Source organism: Acinonyx jubatus, chromosome E1, assembly GCF_027475565.1.
Source record: "Acinonyx jubatus isolate Ajub_Pintada_27869175 chromosome E1, VMU_Ajub_asm_v1.0, whole genome shotgun sequence".
NCBI lineage: Eukaryota > Metazoa > Chordata > Mammalia > Carnivora > Felidae > Acinonyx > Acinonyx jubatus.
In genome coordinates this window covers 43,876,401-43,901,011 of record NC_069397.1, presented here as the reverse complement: position 1 = coordinate 43,901,011, position 24,611 = coordinate 43,876,401, and the positions used below count along the sequence as shown (strand labels likewise).

Below are 24,611 nucleotides of genomic sequence, written 5' to 3'. Positions count from 1 at the left end.
AGAGACTTAAAAAGGCACTCAAAGAAATCATGCCCGCACACTTCCCAAATTTTTATCAAGAGACATTAACCTACAGATCCAAGACAAAAGTGGACCTCAAACAGGATAAATCCAAAGAAATCCATGTCAAGATCCATCATAATTAAACTTCTGAAAACTAAAGACAAGGGAACATTTTGAAAGCAGCCTAAGAAAAACACTTTAGGGAAAGAAAACCAATTTGAATGACAGGATTTCCAGCAGAAACCATGGAAGCCAGAAATAAGTGATACAATATTTTTCAAGTGCTGAACGTAAAGAACTATCAACGTAAAATCCCATATTCAGAAAAACTATTCTTCAGGAAGGAAGAGGAAATCAAGATGTTCTCAGATGAGAGGAAACTAAAAGAATTGGTTGTCAGTAGACCTAAGAATGGATAAAGGAAGTTCTTAAACAGAAAACAAAGGATAAAACAAAAAAAAACTCTGGAATATCAAGAAGGAAAAAAGAAAATGGTAAGTCAAAATATGGGTAAATATAGTAGGCTTTCCTTCTCTTGAATTTTTTAATCAAGTCTGATGGTTGAAGTAAAAGTAATACCACCTGATGTGGTTTTAAATATATGTAAGGAAATATTTAAGGTAATTATATCATAAAGGAGGGAGGGATGTATATGGAGATAAGGCTTCTGTATTTCACTTGAACTGGCAAAATGATGACACCAATAGAGTGTGATAAGTTATGTATATATACCTGAAGCAACAACTTTAAAAGGTATACAGAGAGATATACTCTGAAACACTATAGATAAATCAAAATGGAATTCTAAATGTGGGCCAAAGATTTGAATATATATTTCACCAAAGATATATGAACAGCTGGTAAGCATGTGCAAATAAATTTGACATTATCAGTCATTAGGGAAATGCAAAATTAAAACCATAATGAAATTCCGCTACACAATTATCATAATGATTATAAACAAAAAGATAATACCTACATGTGGAGGATAGGAAGAAACCAGAATCCTTACACATTGCTGGTGAGAATGAAAATGGTAGAGCCACTTTGGAAAACAGTTTGGTAATTTCTTTAAAAGTAAAACATAAATTTACCATACACACTAGCAATTATTCTCCTAGGAATCTACCCAAAAGACATGGAAACATGTCCACAGAAAGACTGCAATGCAAATGTTAATTTCAGCATTATGCATACCAGTCCCAAACTGCAAATAAGCAAATGTCATAAGTTGGTGAACCATCAACAAAATGGAATATACCTATAAAATGTAATATGGACTTATTTAACCATACAAAGGAACAAACCACTGATACATACGACAACATGAATTAGCCTCAAAAAAGTGAAGTCAGGCACAAAAGACCACATGTTTTATGATTTCATTTATATTAAATGTAAAAAAAAAAAGGCAACTTTATGGAAACAGAAAGCAAATCAGTGGTCGCCTGGGAATGGAGGTAGAGATTAATGGTAAATGGGCACAAGAGAATTTTAGGAGTGAAGGAAATGTTACAGACCTGGATTGTGTCCACTTCTGATTATATATCCCAAAGAATTGAAAGCAGGGGCTCAAAGAGGTATTTGCATACCCACATTCACAGCAGCACTAGTCACAATTGCCAAGAGGGTGTCTATTAATGGATGAATGGACAAACAGAATGTGGCATATACATGCAATGTGATATTAGCACGAAAAGGAAAGAAAAATCTGACACGTGCTACAACATGGATGAATCCTGAGGGCATTATGATAAGTGAAATAAGCCATTCATTCATAAAGACAAATACTATATGATTTCAGTCAAGTATCTGGAGTAGGCAAATTCACAGAAACAGAAAGTAGAATGATGGTTGTCAGAAGCTGGAGAGGCACAGATGGGTAGTTGTTGTTCACTGGGTATAGAGTTTCAGTGTTGCAAGATGAAAAAGTTCTAGAGATTCGTTGTACAACCGTGTGAATATACTTAACCCTAATGTTCTTGAACTGTACAGTTACAAATGGTTAAGATGGCAAATTTTATGTTACGTGTTAGATACCACCATTAAAAATAAATTTTAGGGGCACCTGGCTGGCTCAGTCCAAAGAGCATGAGACAATTGATCTTAGGGTTGTGAGTCTGAGCCCCATGTGGGGTGTAGAGATTCTTTAAATAAATGAAACGTTAAAATAAAATAAATTTTAAAAACAGTATAATGGGGGAAATGGGAGGGAGGAGTTGGCTACAACCAAGACACTACTTCACAAAACAGCAATGAAACGGTGACTGAGTTCGTGAATGAACGATTACAAGGTAAAGCACTCAAGAAATTTGCTAATAGTGTCTTTAAGAACACCACTTAAGCAATTCATCATAAGTGACAAATTATAATGGAGCTTTTTTTTTTAAAGTTTATTTATTTTGAGAGAGAGAGAGCACACAGGGTAGGGGTGGAGAGAGAAAGAGAGAATCCCGAGCAGGCCCTGTGTTGTCCACAAGAAGTCCAACACAGGGCTTGAACTCACAAACTGTGAGATCATGACCCGAGCTGAAACCAAGAGAGGGACACTTAACTGACTGAGCCACCTAGGCGCCACAATAATGTAGTTTTTAACATGAGACTTCATGTAAGTATAAGAGAAAAATCTCTTCCTTTGGATTAATTTTTCTCTATCTGAGAAATCCTTTGGGAAGACACAAAAAGCTTATCTTTCCTTTTCAGCATATGAATAAACAAAAGGAAATAAAAACACCAAGGCTTAGTATCTTTCATTTCTCATGTTAATCTTGCTGAAAAATATTTAATTATTTGCATAAAAACCCAAAATCATTGCAAGCAAAAATTTTTAACAAACTGATTGTGGTGTTGATTGTATGACTCTATACATTTCATGAAAATTAGTGCATGAGTGAGTTTTATGTATGTAAATTATAGCTTAATACAATTTTTTTTAGAAATGTTCTAAAACAAGGGAAACACAACCAGTATTTCATTCAAACAAGTTCCTTATAAAAAAAATTAAAAATCAAATCACCCATCCATTGCTAAAAACGGGGCTAATCCCCTATTGGAATTCCTCATTACCTTACTCTACATTTATGTAGTACTTTACAGTTTTTAAAATCCATCTAACAATTCTGTGAGGGAAGCAAGTTAGCTATCACTACCCTAATACATCAAGTTTTCATGGCTTGCCTGAGAATTTCAGAACTATTAAGTACCTACCCAAAAAGCAAACTCAGTTCAGTTGAACCTCTTTTCAACCTAACCACTTCTTTCCTCCAAATCATTTTAAAATAAATTTCCTACCTACCATCACATTCAGGGAGACTTTGCTCCTTGGAGAGAGCGCTCATAAAGTCATCTAACTTCACCATTCCATTTCCTGTAAAATAAAGACTTTAGATCATGCATTCTTTATATTTTTGCATAAAAGGTAAATTCATAGTTTCATACAACTATGAAAAAAAATTACTTCTTCACTTCATCATAATTCTATTTCTCCTTTCATATCCTGTCTCTGAATTAGGTCAGTTCGTTTCATTTTGATAATTACTCAATAATTTTTAAACACCTATTATAAAGTGCAATGGACTGAGCTAGGTCCTCAATTTTTGATAGATATAGGAAAAAGGAAAGGTGACCATATAGATGGACCATGAGAAACTTAAGGAGTCTATTTCATACCATCATGAAAACCCAGTCAAAATGCTATCCATTAAGACACCTTGACAATACTGACCAATCCTGACAGACCCAAGTGTCCCCATTACTATCAGCTGATCCAATTAACTACCTGTTTTTAGATATACACCCTCCACAGTGATCCTACCAATCGTGATAAGCAACATGAAAGGGCTCAATAATTTTAGTAGCACCTACACCTTAGATTTTTTTTTTTTTAATCTTCTTTCCCATTTGCCTTAGCTAAGAAATTTTGCTCAGGTTCTAAGAATTCATTTCTAACATATTCCCAAGTCAGTCTTTCCCCAAAATGTTGCCTCTGCCCTCTCCTCAGCTGAACTTCTATTGTGGATGGTTCTTACTTAATGATAAAACAACTTCTCCAATACAAAAGCTCTTCCTGGAAACTTAAAATCTGCCTTGAACTTAGGCTGGTGACTGGGATATGCTATTTAACATCTAGATGCTAATCATCTGCCTTGATTGGTTAAGTATCATTAGCCCTAAATTCCTAGTTGTAGCACTTCCTTACCATTTTGGAATCTCCAGTTATTTCTTCTTGGATGCTTAGGCTATTTGCTCAGAGATTTTTGTACCCCTTGGATTTTGTGCTCTTATTGCCTGAACCTCCCTACAACTGGTTCAGCCTTTCCAGTACCTGTCCCATACGGGAAGGCATAGCTAGGGATAGTGATAGAGTGTTACATAACAATTCTGAGCTATAAAAGGCCTACTCCCTCCAAACCAATCCATTAGGGCAGATTTTCCAGGAATTTTTTTTTCCACTTTCCATTTTTATATCTGTTCTTTTAGAATCTTCTTTAGCATGGCCCATTCTGTTCCATTCCTAGTTGAGAACTTACTCCCTCATTTAATACTATCCCATAAAAGTATCAAATTTTTTCAAAAAGTTTGGTATTATCAGTCTCACCATTTTGAGCAGTCTTTGCCACAATCTCCTTGAACTCTTTGTCTGATAAAGTGACTCTTATTGAAGGCAAAATGGACTGAAGTTCTTCTGCAGCAATGTAATTTTCTTGGAGTTTATTGATAGCTTCACAGATGTTTTCTAAATATACAAAATGTAGAAGACAATTCAGCCACAGAATTTATGTGTCTTAAGCAATAATTAGCACCCAAAGTCTTTAGCAATTAGAAAACAAGTTTTATCTAATTATTATTACCTCATATGACTGCTTTTTTCTTCGTATTTCTGTTGTATCTTAGATTATACCTAAATATTTCCCATATAGCTCAAACAGAAAACAATCTTGAAGTTCTATAAATGTTTATAAACTACTTGTTTGGAGGAACAGCCTGTTCCAGTGACCCAGCCAATGCTGCTTGGTTCTGATTAAAATATAATGAACGAGTTCAAGAGATCACAACAACAAAGTGTTTAGTTTAAATTCCAGGATTCCAAGCAAACAATGAGAGTTCTTCCCCTTCCCATCATTTTAGGCTACCATGTTTTCAGTTCACAATCTTCAAAATCATACAATCTTAGCAGGAGATACACATGGCCATCGTGAGTCCCCTAATATCATGCCCTGAGATAGGCATAGTATCACTTCTCTGTAATTCCCACCAAAAATGCATAACCTGAACTTACGAAGAAATATAAGGAAAACCCAAAATGAGGGACATTTTACAAATTAACTAGTCAATACTCTTCGAAAGTGTCATGGTCATGAAATTATCCTAGATCAGAGGAGACTAAGGGACACATGACAACTGAATGTAATGTGTGATCCTAGATGAGACCTTGAACCAGGAAAAATACATTTATGGACCAATTGAAAAAAATTGAATAAGATCTTCAGAACGTATATAATATTGTATCAGTGTCAATTTCCTGATTTAGTTCACTGTACTGTGATTATACAAGATCTTAATACCTGGGAAAACGAGATGAAGAGTATATAGAAATGTCTTTCCCTTTGTGTAATTCTTATGATTTAAAAATTATCATAACAATGAAAAGTTAAAAATGTTTTTAAAATGTATATCCAATGACAGTCACATTTCAGAAATGTTCAATTACCATCAATTTATCTTGAGAAGTTATACCAGATAAACGATTTCACACTTCTCTTTACAAAGAATATTAAGTATGGCAAAGGTTGGCAACACCAGGAAGATAGATAAGCGCTTTCTTCCACAGGCTTCTTCTACCCAAGGGCTAAATGCCTACTACTCCACTGTTCCTTTAACAAGGGTTTTCATCTTACTGGAATATAAAGAACTCAGAATTAGGAATGAGGCACAGAGTAATAGTAGTGTATCAGTAAAGGAATCAGAAAGAACATTGTTGTGCCTCCTTAAAAGAGCACATTTTCTGTTCAACTGAGTTGTTTAAAATATGTATTACTGTGTAAGAACCACTAGTATTTCACTAAGCACTCATTTTAACAATTACCTTCAATATTAAATGCAATAAAAAGATACATTTCTTTCAAGAAAATAAACAGCTTAAGTAACTTCAGCCAAGGACTATAGGAAGGAGTATCTAATTAAGTTCCACACACAGGACTTCTGTGATAGAGGTACCACGGAAGGAGGAAACTATATATTGGTTGGAAAACCTTGCTCATCTTTGAGAAAGACCATAAAGCCCTGGGGACCCAAACTGTAAAATAGTAGTTATTTTATCTTTCTTCATATTCCCATGTCCAAAAGAGATGATATCTGAAGCATTATCATATCATATTGGATATGGATATCATATATTTAAATTATGGAACCTGAACAAAAATTTCACATAGACTCCTTACATACTTAGTTTAAAAATTATAAAACAAGCATTTCCAAAAGAAAACAGGCCCTCTATTTCTAGGGAACTTGAGTGAGTTGGATTAATCTCTGAATAAACTTCTTGGTCAAAGTTAGGCATCTGAAAAAGAGAACACAACCATCTGAAAAGGCACAACTTAAAACCACAGTGTTATATACACTGGTCTATATACCAGAAGTGGTGATTACTCAATAGTATTGACAAATGAAATGCAAACAACTGTCTAATCAATGGTTAATTCAGCTTGTTTCTGTGATGACTCAAGAACTCAAGGACCTATATTTTGACTTACATGTATGATACTGACCCAGAGCATTCACTGCAATCTTTTCTTTCGACGAAACCTGTTTTAGGAGGCTGGAATGCCTTCTCACAGCTGGCTTCTGAAGTTTGGGGGTACTAAAATTATCACTTTTAACCAGAGACTTTTTGAGGCTTGTAATGCTCTTCAAGCTATGTGACGTAGACTTTGAGTCATGAATTTCAATCTTCTCTGAACTTTTCTTAAAGTTTATGCCATCCTTTGAATATGGTTCCCAGAATCCTATATCACTGCTATCAACCCCATTTCGGAATTTTTTTATTTGCAAAGGATTTTTTGATCTTTTAAATTCAAGGTAATCATTATCCTCCATAATTTTATGATATTGGAGGTGTTTTCTATTTAACTTTGGGAATAATGATGGTTCATGTAGTCTGGAAGAGAAACTGCTTTTCATCCTATACTGTGGATAACATTCTGATATATTTGATAACTTTCTGTTTGAAGTAGTCTCATCCAAGGCTGATGATTCCATAACTGCTAAGCAAGAGAAACATATTTAATTATTCTATTTACCTGTACCATTTGTAATGGTTTTTAAAAAGTAACAACTAAGTCCTCATGAAAACTATTCAAGAAATTATCAATTGCTTAAATAAACAAAGTTTAAAAAGTTAAATAAGGTTAATATGTTGAAAAACTAACAGAGCTGATAACTAAGACTGAAATATTAACTAGGTTAAATATAATCTTCTGGTTTAATATATTTAAATTCTTTTATCCAAAGCTATTTGAAGTTACACCAAATCAAAAGTGATAGCCTACTGAAGTTTGTAGTTCTCATTCCCCACTCTGCCAATTTTGAAAGATTATAGGCTAAATATGCCAATACAGCTACAAATCCCTCAGTTATGAGCATACTGAAGTATAAGGAAGTTGGAGTGGGGAAATTTTTATTTATAAAATCAGAATACAGGGGCACCTGGGTGGCTCAGTTCGTTGGGCATCCCACTTCGGCTCGGGTCATGATCTCACTGCTCATGGGTTTGAGCCCCACATTGGGCTCTGTGCTGACATCTCAGAGCCTGGAGCCTGCTTCGGATTCTGTCTCCCTCACTCTCTGCCCCTCCCCCACTCACGTTCTGTCTCCCTCTCTCTCAAAAATAAACATTAAAAAAATTGTTTTTAATTTAACATCAGAATACAAATATTTACTCTCCTAAAGATTCTCAGTACTTGTGGGAAAAAATAGTTTGTATATAAAATAACCTCTTCAGAAAAATATTAATACAATGTCCCACTGGGGCTTCCTTTATAAAATTCATCTGACGGCTCAGAATAGTACCTTACATTTGAATAACACATTTTAAAGTATTTCAAATGTTATAATACTTGATTTTATGATAGACTATTATTCTCCTCTTAGAAGTTTAAAATATGTTTGATCATGGAAGGCAAAACTTATAAAACATTGTCTGAAGTTTTCAGTGTGTATAGTGGTAATACATAATAAAATTACAGCTTAACGGAGGGAGGGTAAAAAGATCTATATAATGGTAAAACTTCTATATTCCACTTGAAGTGGTAAAATATTTATTTTAGTATACTAGAAAAGGTTAAGTATGTATACTATAATCCTTAAAACAACCACTGGAAAAATACAGAGATATAGTGAAAATACATATAGAATAAATTCACATACTAAAAAAATGCTCCCCAAAAAAGAAGGAATAAAATGGTTGAAAAACAGAGAAAAAATAGAAAACAAATAATAATATGGTATACCTGGTCTGAATGTATAAGTAATTACATTACACATGATTTAAACACTCCAATTAAAATACAGGAATTATACAAATAAATACAAAAAACATCACCCAACTCTGTGTGGTTTACAAAATACTTCAAAACTGGTGATATAAGAAGGTTAAAAGTAAAAGGATGGAAAATACTTACCATCTAAGCACTAATCAAAAGAAAACTGGAGTTATATTAGAATCAGAAAAAGTAAACTTGAGAGAAAAGAAAATTACCAGTGATCACATACATATTGCATAATGATAAAAGAATCAGCTCACCAAGAAGATATAACTATTCTAAATGTGAATTCACCTAGCAACAGAGCTTCAAAATGCATGAACCAAAACCTGACAAAACTGAAAGGAGAAATAGACAAATCTACAATTATATTTGGAGACAATGTTCCTTTCTCTATAACAGAACTAGTAAAAAAACCAGCAAAGATACAGAAGAATGAATAACATGAATTATTATGCATGGGAGTGGGTATGTGATTATTAGGAATATCTATGTCAGAAAAGAAAAATTAATGAAAAAACTTCTACATCAAAGACAAAATTAGAATTCAAAATAAACTTTGAAACGTTCAGGTAATAAGAGCAAATTGAACAGCCTTCAAACACTCCATTTAAACTAAGGAATTTTGGGGATGCCTGGGTGGTCCAGTCAGTTAGGTGTCCAACTTCAGCTCAGGCCATGATCTCGCGGTTTGTGAGTTGGAGCCCCACATCAGGCTCTGTACTAACAGCTTGAAGCCTGGAGCCTGCTTTGGATTCTGTGTCTTCCCCTCTCTCTGCCCTCCCCGGCTCGCTCTCTCTCTCTCTCTCTCTCAAAAATAAACTAAAGGAATTTTTAAAACATCACAAATCCATAATAACAAAAAGAAGAGGAAAAGAAACTACTACAATTAAATTTTGGAATCTGGAAAGCGGATGAACTTAGTAGACCTGAAAAGGCTGAACCATAAGGCAGAATGGGGAAAGCCAAGAAGCAACCCAATTCATAACACAAAAACTCCAAAAGCTCATAAATTAGTAGCATTTAGGTACCTCTAAAAGTGAGGGTAAGAGTGAAGCTAAAAAGAAAGAACTGGTTAAAATCCCTTTAAGTAGTAATTTGATACCTAGGGTCTCTTCACACGGCCAGATATTCACTTTTATCCACTGGGCGCAGCCAGTTATTGATCTTCTCCTACTCCAGCAGGAAAGTGACAATTCATCAGAAAGGGTTAAACACAAGGTCTCTGGATTATGGAATACTAAACACAATAGAGGGTAGGAGCATTACCTGCAAAACTCGGAGGGAGGCTTACACTGAATAATGGGAACTTCAGTCTTTCGTCTTATTTAACACCTGGAATTCTATGAAGCAAGGCTATACCTCCGGGAAGGATATACAAAGTTTCTTTGAACACTCTGACCATCTCAAAAGGAAATATACCCTAAAGACAGTCATATTAAGGGTTTTCCAGGCAAATAGCCCAGCCAGACCACCCGATGATAGCAGGGTTTCTCAATCTCAGCAGTACTGGCATTTTGAGACAGATACTTCTTTATTGAGAGAGCTGTCCTGTGTATTGTAGGATACTCAGAAGCATCCCTGGCCTCTCATCACTTGATGCCAGTAACACAGATTGTGATGACCAAAAATGTCTCCAAATGTTTCCAAATGTTCCTGGGGGAAGGGGAAGTTCGGGGTGGGGGGTGGGGGAAATCTCCAAATCATCTCTGGTTAAGAATCACTATCCTACAGCTCATCATCAGCTAGTTTTGCCCTCAGTCTCAGAGCTTCCAAATAGCTTTTGAGTTCACCATTCTCAAATATGAGTAGACAACCAAAGATCACCAGACATTTGAGGAACACTCCTAAAATGAAAAACAAACAGAAAAAAATACCTTGGAGGAGACAGAATATGAATGAAAAAGGAAATCTCGAAAGCATTGCAACAGAAGTTCTTAGTTGCAACAGAAGATATTGTTTGTGGAACAATAGAAATGCCCATGAAATAAGAGGAGGCTATTATAATAAAATAACAGAGGGGAAAGAAATTATTGGAAATTTAAAAGTACAAATGAAAAACTAAATAGAAGCATTGGAAGATAAATTTAAGGAACTCTCTCAGAAAACATAACAAAGAGTGGCACCTGGGTGGCTCAGTCAGTTAAGCATCCGACTCTTGATTTCAGCCCAGGTCATGATCTCACAGTCGTGAGACTGAGCCCTATGTTGGGTTCTGCGCTGGGTGTGGAGCCTGCTTAAGACTCCCTCTCCCTCTCCCTTTGCCCCTCTTCCACTCCCACTCGTGTAATAAATATAAATAAATAAATAATAAATAAATAAAGCATAACAAAGAGATAAGAGAAAAAGGTTAAAAAAAAAAAAGGAATCATCCCATTATGTCACATATCCAAATATCAAGATTTCCACAGAGACAGAAAAAATAGAGGAAAGGAAATCATCAACAAATTATTTTAATTTTCCAGAATCAAAGGACGCTGTATTCAGCACAATCATTACAAAGAAACTTCTTTCAAGGAGACTTTCAGAAGACTAGAAAATATCCTATATGCTTGAAAAAAAAAAAAATCAGTGTCAAAGTCAAGAGTCAGAAAATTTTGCACTTCAATGGCAATACTGAAAACTAGAAAACATAGAAAATTATTTACAATCTAGAATTCTGTACCCAAACTATCCATAAAATACGAAGACAGAATCTGTCATAGGAGGAGAGAAGTGAAGAGTCTCCAGCATGTTAATGAAGAAAGATCTCAAGATGACAGTTGCACACAAAATGTAGAGGGCAACAAATTCATACTGAAGAACATCAAAATACTCTAAAGAAGATTTCTTCAAGAAGACAAAACTACTAGAATACCTTGTCCAGACAAACTTACGAAGAGGATATTTAGACAGTTGGCAGAGTTTAAGCTTCAATCAGTAATATATATACTTTTTTTTTAAACCAAGCAAATAAGTAAGACAACTCAAAGAGGGAAAAATTGTACAGAAGGAGAAAGTAGCCACAAGATACTTACATGTGGCTCAGCAGTGAATAGTGTGTACATAAATATATTAACATAAATACAGAATTAAAACTTACTCAATTACCCTATGACTATATTAGGAGGATGGATAGGTATGGGAAGTGGATGTGGTGGGGACAGGGAAAATGAAACAGAGCTAAATCCTTATTTTTCATATTAGGGAGTTTACTAGGTCTACCCAAAATTTAAAAAAAATCAACAAGAAGCAATACAAACATGTTATTTACAGTCATGAAAACAAATATCAGGTAATCAGCTAAAATGTTTGCCTCTGGAGAAACTGAGGAAAGGATCAGGCAAGAGGCTGCTCTATTTGTAGCAAGTTTATTAGAACTATATAGTTCTTTTTTTTAATCTTTTTTAATCTTTATTTATTTTTGAGAGAGGCAGAGACAGACTGTGAGCAGGGGAGGAAGAGAGAGAGAGGGAGACACAGAATCCGAAGCAGCTGAGGATCTCACGAACCGTGAGATCACGACCTGAGCTGAAGTCAGACACTCAACCAACTGAGCCAAATTGAGCTTAAAATTATACACATAGATAATCTTGACCAAAGGATGTCCGGACAGAGAAAGAAAAGGGAGTGACACCATGTGCAATAGGAAGAGATTTTTTAAAAACGTACTTAATGAAGAAAAACAAAACTAATCATGAATGATACTGAATAATATACTAAAAACAATTTTTAAAAAATGTTTTAATGTTTATTTATTTTTGAGAGAGACAAAGCACAAGCAGGGGAGGGTCAGAGAGAGAAAGGGAGACACAGAATCTGCCTCAGCCTCCAGGCTCTGAGCAGTCAGCACAGAGCCTGATGAGGGGCTTGAGCTCACGGACCATGAGATCATGACCTGAGCCGAATTTGGACATTTAACTGACTGAGCCACTCAGGCACCCCTATATTAAAAATTTTTAACTGTCAATGTCAGGATGTCAGAATGACCCACAAGTTGCAAATTACATTTTTTTTCTTAGTGTTATTATTTTCTTTTAAAGTTGACTTCATGTTGCAAAATATTAAGGGAAAGATAAAAGAAAATTATGGTAGTTACATAATCAGTACTGATTAGGTATGTTTAGGATTTAAAATTTATCTAAAGAGTTAGAGTAGGGGCGCCTGGGTGGTGCAGTCGGTTAAGCGTCCGACTTCAGCCAGTTCACGATCTCGCAGTCGGTGAGTTCGATCCCCGCGTCAGGCTCTGGGCTGACAGCTCAGAGCCTGGAGCCTGTTTTGGATCCTGTGTCTCCCCCTCTCTTTCTGCCCCTCCCCCGCTCACACTCTGTCTCTCTTGCTCTCAAAAAATAAATAAAACATAAAAAAAAAAAATTTTAAAGAGTTAAAGTCATGGGGTCAGAGAAGGCTTTCAGAGTCCATATGATAAAACCTACAAATTAGGATTTAATTTAAAGGCAATTTATTTATAAATAATACTTGCTGTAGCAACAAGAGCTCACTTACAAAATCTTCATACTGGTGCTGTAGTTCATCCAAAATAAATAGAATATCTCTAATATCCACCATGTGGTTACCTGTAATAGAAAGAGTAAGTTCAAGTACTGTTATTTCTTTTTTGAACACAAATCTAGTTTCCATCCCATTCTAATACAAAAACAACACAGAGATGTGTGAAAGTAGGAACAGAGGTTGTGAATAATGTCTAGAATTGTTAATAGCTCAGTACACACTGAAACATAAAAGACCATTATTTTCTTTTTCCCTTAATAAAAGAGTTTCCCATCAAAAGAAATTAGTCACATTTTAAGCTCCACAGCTAGGTAATCAGGTTAATATTTCATTCATTTAATAAATAGTGTTTTGAGAATCTACTATAGGTAGAATTTCAAGTTTTAGCTCTTTTGTCTTTCTCACTGGATTGTGAGCTCTTCAAGAGTACAGGATGTCATTTGTTTCCCCAATGCCTAGCAAATTATATACTTCCTAGCACTTAAAAACTAATTTTTTTGGGGGGGGGGCGCCTGGGTGGCGCAGTCGGTTAAGCGTCAGACTTCAGCCAGGTCACGATCTCACGGTCCCTGAGTTAGAGCTCCGCGTCAGGCTCTGGGCTGATGGCTCAGAGCCTGGAGCCTGTTTCCGATTCTGTGTCTCCCTCTTTCTCTGCCCCTCCCCCGTTCATGCTCTGTCTCTCTCTGTCCCAAAAATAATAAACGTTAAAAAAAAAAAAATTAAAAAAAAAAAATAAACTAATTTTTTTTGAGGGGCACCTGAGTGGCTCAGTCAGTTGAGTGTTTGACTCTTGATTTGGGCTCAGGTCATGATCTCAGAGTTCATGGGTTCAAGCCCCACGTTGGGCTCTGCGCTGACAGTGCAGAGCCTGCTTGGGATTCTCTCTTTCCCTCTCTCTGTGCCTCTCTCCCACTTGCACTGTCTCTCTCTCAAAATAAATAAATAAACTTTAAAAAAATTATTTTTTAAAAATTATTTTTGATAAAACAGGGAGGGGGACAAAACATAAGAGACTTGTAAATATGGAGAACAAATTGAGGGTTACTGGAGGGGTTGTGGGAGAGAGGGTGGGCTAAATGGGTAAGGGGCACTAAGGAATCTACTCTGGAAGTCATTGTTGCACTATATACTAACTAATTTGGACGTAAATTTAAAAAAATAAAAAATAAAATTAAAAAAAATATTTTTGAATGAATAAATATACTAAAGGCTGTAAAGAATCACGCAATGTCTACATTGTGGACAGCGGTAAACCATTTACTTGGCGTCTTACACATGTACAGCACTCCCATAATTATAACTTCCTACCATTCCTGCCCTTGCCTCTGTCTAAAACCATTTTCCTTCTTGGACAGTGTATGACAGAGAATGGGGTCAGAGACAGTGACCTCAAATAATGTTGTTCCAATTGGACACCCAATAGTTCTTGCCTCCAAATGTCTGGCTTCGCTTGACATCCAAGGTGAGAAAGACCAGGTGTTGACTTACCTACTTATAAAAATACTAGGTTTGTTCTTCAGCCTATGCCTAAAAAATCAACTATTCAGTTATAAGCATAAGCAAAGACCCTGAAAAGAAGATGCCAGTTTTTAATGTGCCTTTTGAGTCCAAGAATTATTATATACACTATGGTTTTGGTGTTGGGTAAGATTGATTCATTCTGCTTCTTTGAAAATTGGTAAGCTATGTCAGGTCCAGGACTTTAAATCACTGCAAAGCAAGTTAAGTATTTGACCCAACCAAAGAAGTGCTAGACCAATTGATATTAAGTTGTCTTCTGATTAGAACTGCTTCTTACATTCTGGGTTTTTTTTTTTTAATTATTTTTAATGTTTATTTATTTTTGAGAGAGACAGAGACAGAATGCAAGTGGGATGGGGCAGAGAGAGGGGGAGACACAGAATCTGAATCAGGTTCCAGGCTTTGAGCTGTCAGCATAGAGCCTGACGTGGGGCTCGAACTCACGAGCCATGAGATCATGACCTGAGCCGAAGTTGGACGCTTAACCGACCGAGCCACCCAGGCGCCACTCTTACATTCTGTTTTTTTATTTTCTTGGTATTTATTCTCATTCTGTTCTTGATTGTGGTTCTAACACCCCAGTGAACTTCTGGAACTTTTGTAGATAGAGTCCATATCCCAAGTTCTTAGATCAAAGCATAAGTCCTAAAATAATTCAAGGCTTCAGCCCTCAAACTCCTGAATTTGATCGGTGAAAAGTATTCTGTTGGATCATCCATAAATTAATCCAATGGAGAAGGCTGTATTGTTTATATCTGGTCTCTACTTAAAGAACTCCCCTTTCTGGAAAGAGGTCCAACATTGCAGTGAGCATGCAGTAGCCAACCATTTAGATTTACTAGCTCTCGCTCAAATTTATTCCTTCTTCTATGCAATGATAAACACTTCTCACACACCTCTAAGACAAATACTATCCATTTATATAGTCTCTGGTGGCCAAATAAGCATTACAGAATCTGAAATTACTATTTTGACCCCTACCTAGCTTATCAAAACCTCAATGAATAATTCCTGGTTGAGACTGAGACAATCAGTATAGTTACAGGTAGCATTTACTTCATAAGAGAAGTTCAAAACAGCTTCCCACTCTTACATTTGTCCTTCTGGAGGAAGCTCATATTGGAACTTTCCTTTCCATTCAACCTGGAAAATGTAACTATCTAATGTGAAAAAAAATTATCCTCATCATCAAAGTCATATTCAAGGCAACATTACTTTGAAGGTGTAAAATGACTATTAACACATTTCCATAATCTCCACAATAGCTCAACAATATCAAAGACCTTCTCATCAAAAATCATGCTAGTTACTACTTTTCACCCAGTTCAATTACTAGATCGGTAAATACCACGAGAGAAAAAACTACTGCACCAATATCCTATCTCAGAAACCAAACTACCAGAACTGTCACACAGTGATTTTCCATATTCCTCTTGCCAGATCTTAATGAAGCAAATGCTTGTTGGACTTCCTTGCAAATTCCAGCGGCATTCCTCTTCATCATGCATACTCATGAAGATATTCTCCATGTTATCAGTATTGCTCCAAAAAACCAAACCAAATACAAAAACAAGATGTTAAAACAGTACCTATACCAGGGTGCTACGGCTTCCACTAGTGGGATAACTGACTTATATCACTCCTTACTTCAAAATTCTGTCACAGAAGAATCCATATCCACTACCGGGGTAACCCAAAACTTTTGGCATTCTGAGGGTGTCCTTTCCTTTAATGTTTAAGTAAAATAGCCCCGACCCCACACCATACATTATACGAACAGCAATCAATACTCCCTCCAAAATTTGAAGATTCCTGAGTGTTTTATACTCTGGCGGTTGATTTTTGTTTTGTTTTCTATTCCCGTGGACTCCTGATCTCTCTCACATTATCACATCCTATAGGTGCTATCTTCTCTCCACCCCAAGCCTACCTAACACAGAACCTACAGACCTTTTTCCTTGAAATCCACCCACCACATGACTAACACAAGACTATTGTATATAACCAACTCTTACTAGATAACTTGAAATTAATGAGTAAGGGATTTCTTTATAGCACAGCAAGCACTACATAGTATTGTCCTAGAGTTCTACAGCCACTCTCTATTGATTGCTAGACCCCCATCCACTCTCAGGTTCCCTCAGTGTTCCTCTTCCAGTTGCCGATTAGCCACTGTTGTATTCTAAGTTCCTGTTGTTTTCTTTTATAGAGTACTTTACCTTACCTTTTTGCTCAAACTAGGTATCTCCCAATAGGCTTTAGCTCTCATAATCAAACATACCTGTTAAAATGATTTTCCTAGTCAAAAGACAAGGACCTCCCCTATGAGGAATTTTACCTTAAGTCACAACCAGGTTATTAAAAATGACAAAATGAAAAAATCTTATTCTCTCTGGTTGGAGGAGATGGAGTGAAGGGTGAGACTTATTAATTCATTCAACATATATTTGTTGAGCAGTTAATATGTGCCATAAGCACTGTATGGAGTACTGAGGATACAATATTGAGCAAAAGTACACATGATATCTGCTTTCTTGGTATTTAGTCTTATTTGAGATACAGATCTTCACAAAACAATAAGAAATAGGGGTACCTGGGTAGTTCAGTCGGTTGGGCGTCTGATTTTGGCTCACGTTGTGATCTCATGGTTTGTGAGTTCAAGCCCCGCATTGGGTTCTGTGCTGACAGCTCAGAGCCTGGACCCTGCTTCAGATTCTGTGTCTTCCTCTCTCTCCCTCCCTCTCCCTCACTCACACTCTATTTCTCTATCTCTCTCAAAAATAAACATTGAAAATCTTTTTTAAAAATATAAGAAATAAAAGTTGCAACTGTGATTAGTGCTGTGAGAGTGTATGAGAACTTGACCTAGTCAGAAAAGTCATGGAAGCATCCTTAAAGAATAGAGTTGAGTTTAGATCCAAAGTATAAGTAGTAATTCACTAGGAGGGGAAGAATGCTCCAGGAAAGAAAAGAATATATGTAAAGGCTATGGCAGGAGGAAGCCTGGTATATCACTGAAACTCTAAGAAGGCACAGTAAGCAAAGCAGAATGTGGTCTGAGATGAAGCTGGAGATCTAAGGTAAAGGCCAGACATTGCAAGTCCTTGTACGTGACCTTAAAGGGCTCTTCATCCCAAGAAGTATTACTAGAGTTTATGCAAGGAGGTAACATGATCAGATGTGTGGGGTTTTTTAATTTTTTTATTATGTTTATTTATTTTTGAGAGGGAGGAGGGGCAGAGAGAGAGGGAGACAGAATCCGAAGCAGGCTCCAGGCTCCAAACTGTCAACACAGAGCCCAACATGGGGCTTGAAACCACAAGCCTGAGATCATAACTTGAGCCAAAGTTGGACACTTAACTGACTGAGCCACCCAGGCGCCCCACAGATGTGTGTTTTGAAAAGATCATTCTGTCCATAGTGTTAAGGGGGATAAGACTGGGTGTGGGTGGGGGCACCTGGGTGGCTCAGTCGGTTGAGCGTCTGACTTCGGCTCAGGTCATGATCTCACAGCTTGTGAGTTCGAGCCCCCCGTTGGGCTCTGTGCTGACAGCTCAGAGCCTGAAGCCTGCTTCAGATTCTCCCTCTCTCTCTGCCCCTAACCCACTCGCATTCTGTCTCTGTCCCTCTCAAAAATAAATAAACATTAAAAAAAAAAAAAAAGACTGGATGTGGGTGGACTTGTTAGGATGAACAGTGATGGTCCTAAGGAAAAATTATGGTAACTTGGACTAAGGTAATGGTGGAAAATAGAGAGATTTAAGAGATATCTAGAAGTTTAAAATAATAGTAATTGACAACAGTTGCATGAGGAGAACAGAGAAAACAGAGTTGCCAAGGATAATTCCCAGGTTTCTGCTTCCTATTTCTTGAGACTATTCTAGTGCCAATAGGTTCTATTTAATTCCTACAACAATCTATGAAATCAGCATAATTTTTCAGTTTAGCTCCCCAAGTACAAAGCCTGGAAATCCAGACCAGAATTCCAGAAGCCAAAAAAAAAAAAAAAAAAAAAGCCACAGTGGTTTCATATGTAATTTCTGTTGCTTCTGGAAGAGCATGCCCTAAAGGCTATTTAATAATATGACTTGAGATTAAGCTTTAAAATCCCTATTTTATGGGCATCTTTATGCTCCAGAACATCCCTCCACTTATGTCTATCAACCCAGAACTCACCATAAATGACTACCTACTAAAATCTATGCAGCCTGGTTCTATCTTCACACCACATTCCAGCCACCAAAGACCCCCTAAAAGCCACCACTGACAAATGACAAAAACCTGTGGAAGCCCATGGAAAAGGAGGCCATGTCTGATAATGTTCCTGCCATATTTACACAAACTGTTCCCTCAGTCTAAAATGTCTTTCATTACCACCTTCATTACCACCTTCAACCAACTAACCCCTATTGATCCTTCAAGATTTAGCTCAGACATCACATTCTCTGATGATCTTTCCCTGGTGTTTCCAGTATACATTTGCAGCCTAACTACATTCTATAACAGTATTTGCTATACATTATAATTTTCATTTTATTTGACTCTTTCCACACTAGAATGTGAACTCCTTTGGAAAAAGAAATGTGTTCTATTCATCTCTGTATCACCTTTCATAGTTCCAAGCACAGTAGATATTAAATGACTATCTGACTCATTAAATACATGGATAATCAATGAATCAATCATTTATCAATCCATTATTATCAGACACCCCCTGGTGACATATAAACATATAATACAAAACATCTGCTAAATATATCCATAATGTTTTTTAAAAAATCTACATTTTGCAAAGAGTAACTGAATAGCATGAGAAGATTGTGTAATCAAAGCTATCTAATCAAGTTAAAAATTCAAGAAATTTAGGTCTCCTAATTTGTGAAGCCAATGCCCTTGACATTAAAGAAACCATCTCTCCACAAACAAGAAATGGAAAAGAGAGGAAAGTTTGAAAAGAAAATAAATACATTTTTCTCTTACATTTTTATCAAACATACCAAAATCTAATAATTTTAGAAATTTCTCATTTAATTTTTCTAGACTATCTCTTACCACAGACACCAGTAAGCAATGTTGATAGGTGGCAAGAGGTAAGAATCAAGAAGGAGAGATAAAGGATGAATCAGCACACTGATATCCAAGAAAGATATATTTACATAGTAATTCAAATAACTCACTGTCTATACCAACATGTTTTATCACTTCCTGAAAAGTTTCAGGAATTACAGGAATATCCATGCTATCCAAAACAGCAGCCAGTTCATCAGTCGCAACTCGACCACTTTTTATCCTACAGAAAATCTTCAAGGCATTCTGGAATGCTGCAAAAATATAATAAACAAAGAAGTTATTTTATCATGAGAATCAACAGCTTTTCTTGGAGGGGCTGATTTTGTGTCAATAGCCTACCAGGGTACAATACCTTTCCATAGGCATAGGGTTTTCTAAAAATGTACCTGCAAGTAGGCATTTGCCCAATTCTGACCACATTCCTAATATAAAATGTAATTTTTGCTATTATCACTACTGATACAATATTAGCGATGATAGGTGGTATTTATTGAATGCTATTTATATGCCAAACATTGTGCTAAAAAGCTCTGGATTATCTCATTATACTATATTCACCGCTTAGTTAAGCCTTGTAACTAAAATAATTTCGTATCTATCAGTGGTATAATCTATAATAGCAAGGCAGCTTAATCTAAAATTTGAGGGCATCATTAATTGTTTTAAAATGTAATTTAGAAAAAATAGTGTAAAAGAAAGAACAGAACAGATGCAAAATTTCTCTTCAGATTTTTTTATATTACAAAGAGTTTAGCAATGGTTTAACCACTATTTAAAGGTCTTCTATTTCTCCATAGAAACTTCATTTTCTTACGCTAACAGTCCTTAACATCAAAAATGAATTGGAAAGATTTGCAACAATATGGATAGAACTAGAGTGTATTGTGTAAGTGAAATAAGTCAGTTAGAAGAAGATAAATATGTTTTCACTCATATATGGAATTTAAAAAACACAACAGATGAACATAGGGGAAGGAAAGGAAAAATAAGATAAAAACAATAAGAGACTCTTAAATACAGAGAACAAACTGAGGGTTGCTGGAGGGGAGGTGGGTAGGGGGATGGGCTAAACGGGGGAGGGGTATTAAGGAGGGCACCTGTTGGGATGAGCACTGGGTATTATATGTAAGTGATGAATCAGTGGGTTCTACTCCTGAAACCAATACGACACTGTATGTTAACTAATTTGACTTTAAATAAATAATTTTTTAAAAATGAATTGGAAAGAACACAGTTAAATGAAAATATTCATATTAATGAGAGAATTTTCCCTAAACAGATGTCCTCCTTAAAATCTAAACAGATTGATACCTGTGTCCTAATGCTAAATTTAAGTGATCCTCAGACTACCGCACTCCTTAATTTGATAAGGAAACACAATTCCCATAATCAACTTCAGAGAGCGAATCACTTTTTGTCAGACTACATTTTCTCGGAATTCAGGATATAATGAGCCTACTGATCCACAAGTTCTTAGATTTGCACAGTCATGGAGGAAGAACTGGGCATTATTCACTCATCCAACCAACCAGTTGTTATTGACCAGGCGAGCAAAAGTAGCAGAGGAAGGACCTCTGAGAATCCTCTCCTCCATAAAAGCTGTGAGAACACGGACGCAAACTGTCAGAATCAACTTTTTTCAAAACTCTGGCTATAAATCAAAGGCTTAGAGTCATCCAAAGAGTTTTTTCTTTCAGAAAAACGGCTGAACCTCAGTAATAGTGAGCTTTGTGGCATTTTAGCTTGCCATTATTCCCATCTTACCATCCCAGCTTCCCAGGAGCCTTGAAAACTAAGAACCTACCCTCATGATGAAAAACAGCAGCCTGACAGCCAATGGAGAAGAAGGAGTTTGGAACTTCTTCAAAGCCCCATTCTCTAAGAACTGTCATTATTAGACCTGCCTTGTGGCTCCCTGGAAGACCCTACTTGCCAAGCTACCTTATTTGACCGGACTCAAAGCTTGCCCAAGGCAAAGAGCCTTTTCCCTGGAAGTACTCCTCAAACACAATCAGAGGCAATTAGTTAACATTATAACTGTCTGAAGTGGTGGGTAATAGTTGGAGCAAGCACTGGATGTTACATGTAAATGATGAAGCACTAAATTCCACTCCTGAAACCAGTATTATACTATATACTAACTAATTAGTTTAAGTAAAAACTTGAGACAAATGAACCAAAACCAGTCAGATTCAGGAGCCCTGCTCTTAAATGCTATTGCTGCTCTTCCAATGACATACTAATATTTTTTAGGATTAAAAAAAAATTTTTTTTTGGAGAGAGAGAGAGAACAGGGGAGAGGGGCAGAGGGAGGGAAGGAGGGAGGGAGGGAGGGAGGGAGGGAGGGAGGGAGGGAGAGAGAGAGAGAGAGAGAGAGAGAGAGAATCCCAAGCAGGCTCCATGCTCAATGTGGAGCTTGACTTGGGGCTTGATCCCACAACCCTGGGATTGTGACCTGAGCCAAAATCAAGAGTTAGATACTCCACTGACTAAGCCACCCAGGGGCCCCGACACACTGATAATCAAATAAACCCACAACTGTACAAAGAAGAAAGATAAAAGCAACACAAATTTCCCATCCAGGGCATCCAAAAAATGATGCATTTTGATTAATATCCTACTTGGATACTTTTCTATGTCTCTTTATGTTCATCAACGATTGTGAACATTTCACTCAATTAAAACAGTACATATAGTATACTGCCTTTTCACTAAAAATATGCCATGGACCTATTTACAAGTCAATAAATGTAGATTCATGCCATTAAAAAAAAACAATTGGGGCAAATAATAGGCTAGCAAACAAGCTTAAGAGGAAAATCTGGGAAATGAGACATCTGTAGAGGCCTTTGAAAAGTTCCAACATATTCCTGAGCATCTAGATGGCCACACACATAAACAGGTCTGTACCCAGGAAAACCAGAGTAGGTTCTGAACGCTCAGGTCTGGCTTACGTTGAGGATATACACACGCAGGAAGTGAAGGCTAAGGAAGAGTTGAAAACTGTCTGAGTGTTGAAGGCATGCCCCAAGGCACACATAGGGTCCCTCTGGTTCTCCTCTACCTAATAATTGGCAACTAATTTTGCCTTAAAAGGCACTTAAGGACACAAGCATACATATATAAACTATAATGTGAAAATAAATATGTATAAAATATAAGAAAAGATATTCACTGTGAAAGTGTCTATAATAGGAAGATAATTAGAATCAATAAATGATTAGTTAAATAAATTATAGTATATCTACATTTTTCAGACACCATGCAGCTACTAAAAAATAAAAGGATCGAGCACCTCGGTGGCTCAGTTGGTTAAGCATCCGACCCCTTATTTTGGCTCAGGTCATGACCTCATGGATGGTAAGATCAAGCCCCACATCAGGCTCTGCACTGACAGCATGGAGCCTGCTTGGGATTCTGTCTCCCTTACTTTCTGCCCTTCCCTCACTTGCTCTGTATCTCTCTCTCTCAAAATAAATAAAAATAAACTTAAAAACAATTTTTTTAAGTAAAAGGCTGACCTACACTTACTGGCACGGGGAAAACTTTCCAAGACATATTACTCAGTTAAAAAAAAAAATCATGCTAGACAACAAAGTACATAGCATGATCCCTTTCTCTTAATGTATAAGATGATCATATTTTTCCCTTTTATTTTCTTAGGGTCTCTTGATTTCTAACTGTATGCTTGATCTTTTCACTTGCCTCTATAAGACCCAGGTACTCTAGTTCTCTTCTGCCTAGTAACTGATAACTCATTTTCTCTTACAAAATATGTAAATATTTATATACATTCATAAATGCATATAATAAAAGATGCTAAAGTCAACATTAACTTTAATATAGGAAGGATTAAAGAGGGTATTTTACATTTATATACTATTATATTGCTTGGATATTTTACTAAAAATAGTGTATTTGAGAATTAGGCATACTGTTTTAAGAGGAAGAAAAGAAATTTGGCACTTCTTGGTTGGTCTCAGAACATTGGACCATAAATAAAAAATAAGGTCAAAATAGAAAACCAGAACTTGAAAAACAAAGGAATACATGATAGCTCAACTGGGGCTCGACAAGCAGGCAGTACTTAGGTACCCAAACACACTTACAAATCTATAGTCAAGAAAAAGCTATAAGCTGAAAACCAAGTAGACAAAGAGGAAACCCAGTGCTATAGGAGTTAATCAAAATGCCAAGTAGGAAGAAATTCAAAGAGGGAAAGCAAGCCAAGCATCACATCTATATTGCTAATTGATGCATACAGTAATGTATTAAATAACATTCACTACATTAATGAATAAACATTAAAGAGTTTTCTTGCCTCTTGCTTCTTATCCAGGTATATGAAGATTATCACATTCATATATCCTTGATTCCAAGAAAATACAGGCTGGTTGACAGAAATATATAATCCCAAGGACAGATTATAGGAATTTGATCTTGCCTAATGGCAAAACCAAGGAACTGGTTTTTGTTTTGATTTGTTCTAACCCAAAGAACTGTTAAAATTAGGTCACAAACCCTAGAGATCTCAGAATATTGGAAGCACTGTTTCTATCAGTAACAGGAATATTTCTTCCAATCACTTTCTTTGCTATTTACAGGAGTGTAAACTAAACGTTGTTAGGAGATCCATCAGTGTCTGAAATTTTTACGGAGAAATACAAGCAGATTCCAAAGACAGCAAAGAAGTACTATTCACATTGGAGAAGAAAGCAGATATGAGATTTCAAAGGGAAAAAAGAAAAAAACCACATGAACAAAGAAAGGCCTCGAAACAAGAATGAAATTGGCATGTATAGACATTTGTGTCTCTAACTGGAGCACGGGGTTCTTGCCTGGAAAAGATTCTACCAAGAGGAAAGTGGCAAGAAAAATTATAAGGGGGTGAGGAGGTCAAGCATAAGGGTTTGGACCACATTCATTTCATCACAGGAAAAGCATCTACATTTTTGAGCAGGAGAATGATATGACAAAAATCGTGTG

The 24,611-nt window shown here is 36.4% G+C and overlaps 1 protein-coding gene across 1 annotated transcript in view; it reads right to left on the bottom strand.

Moving 5' to 3' along the window:
* Positions 1-24,611, bottom strand: part of LOC113597097 (EF-hand calcium-binding domain-containing protein 13) — a 65,849-nt gene that overhangs the window by 6,219 nt on the left and 35,019 nt on the right. Inside the window, exons 8-12 of the mRNA XM_053211848.1 lie at positions 19,733-19,876; positions 13,025-13,099; positions 6,771-7,262; positions 4,601-4,738; positions 3,299-3,370 (exon numbers count right to left, since the gene is read on the bottom strand). Coding sequence (XP_053067823.1) covers positions 3,299-3,370; positions 4,601-4,738; positions 6,771-7,262; positions 13,025-13,099; positions 19,733-19,876 — 921 coding nt within the window. The remainder of the gene's footprint in view (positions 1-3,298; positions 3,371-4,600; positions 4,739-6,770; positions 7,263-13,024; positions 13,100-19,732; positions 19,877-24,611) is intronic.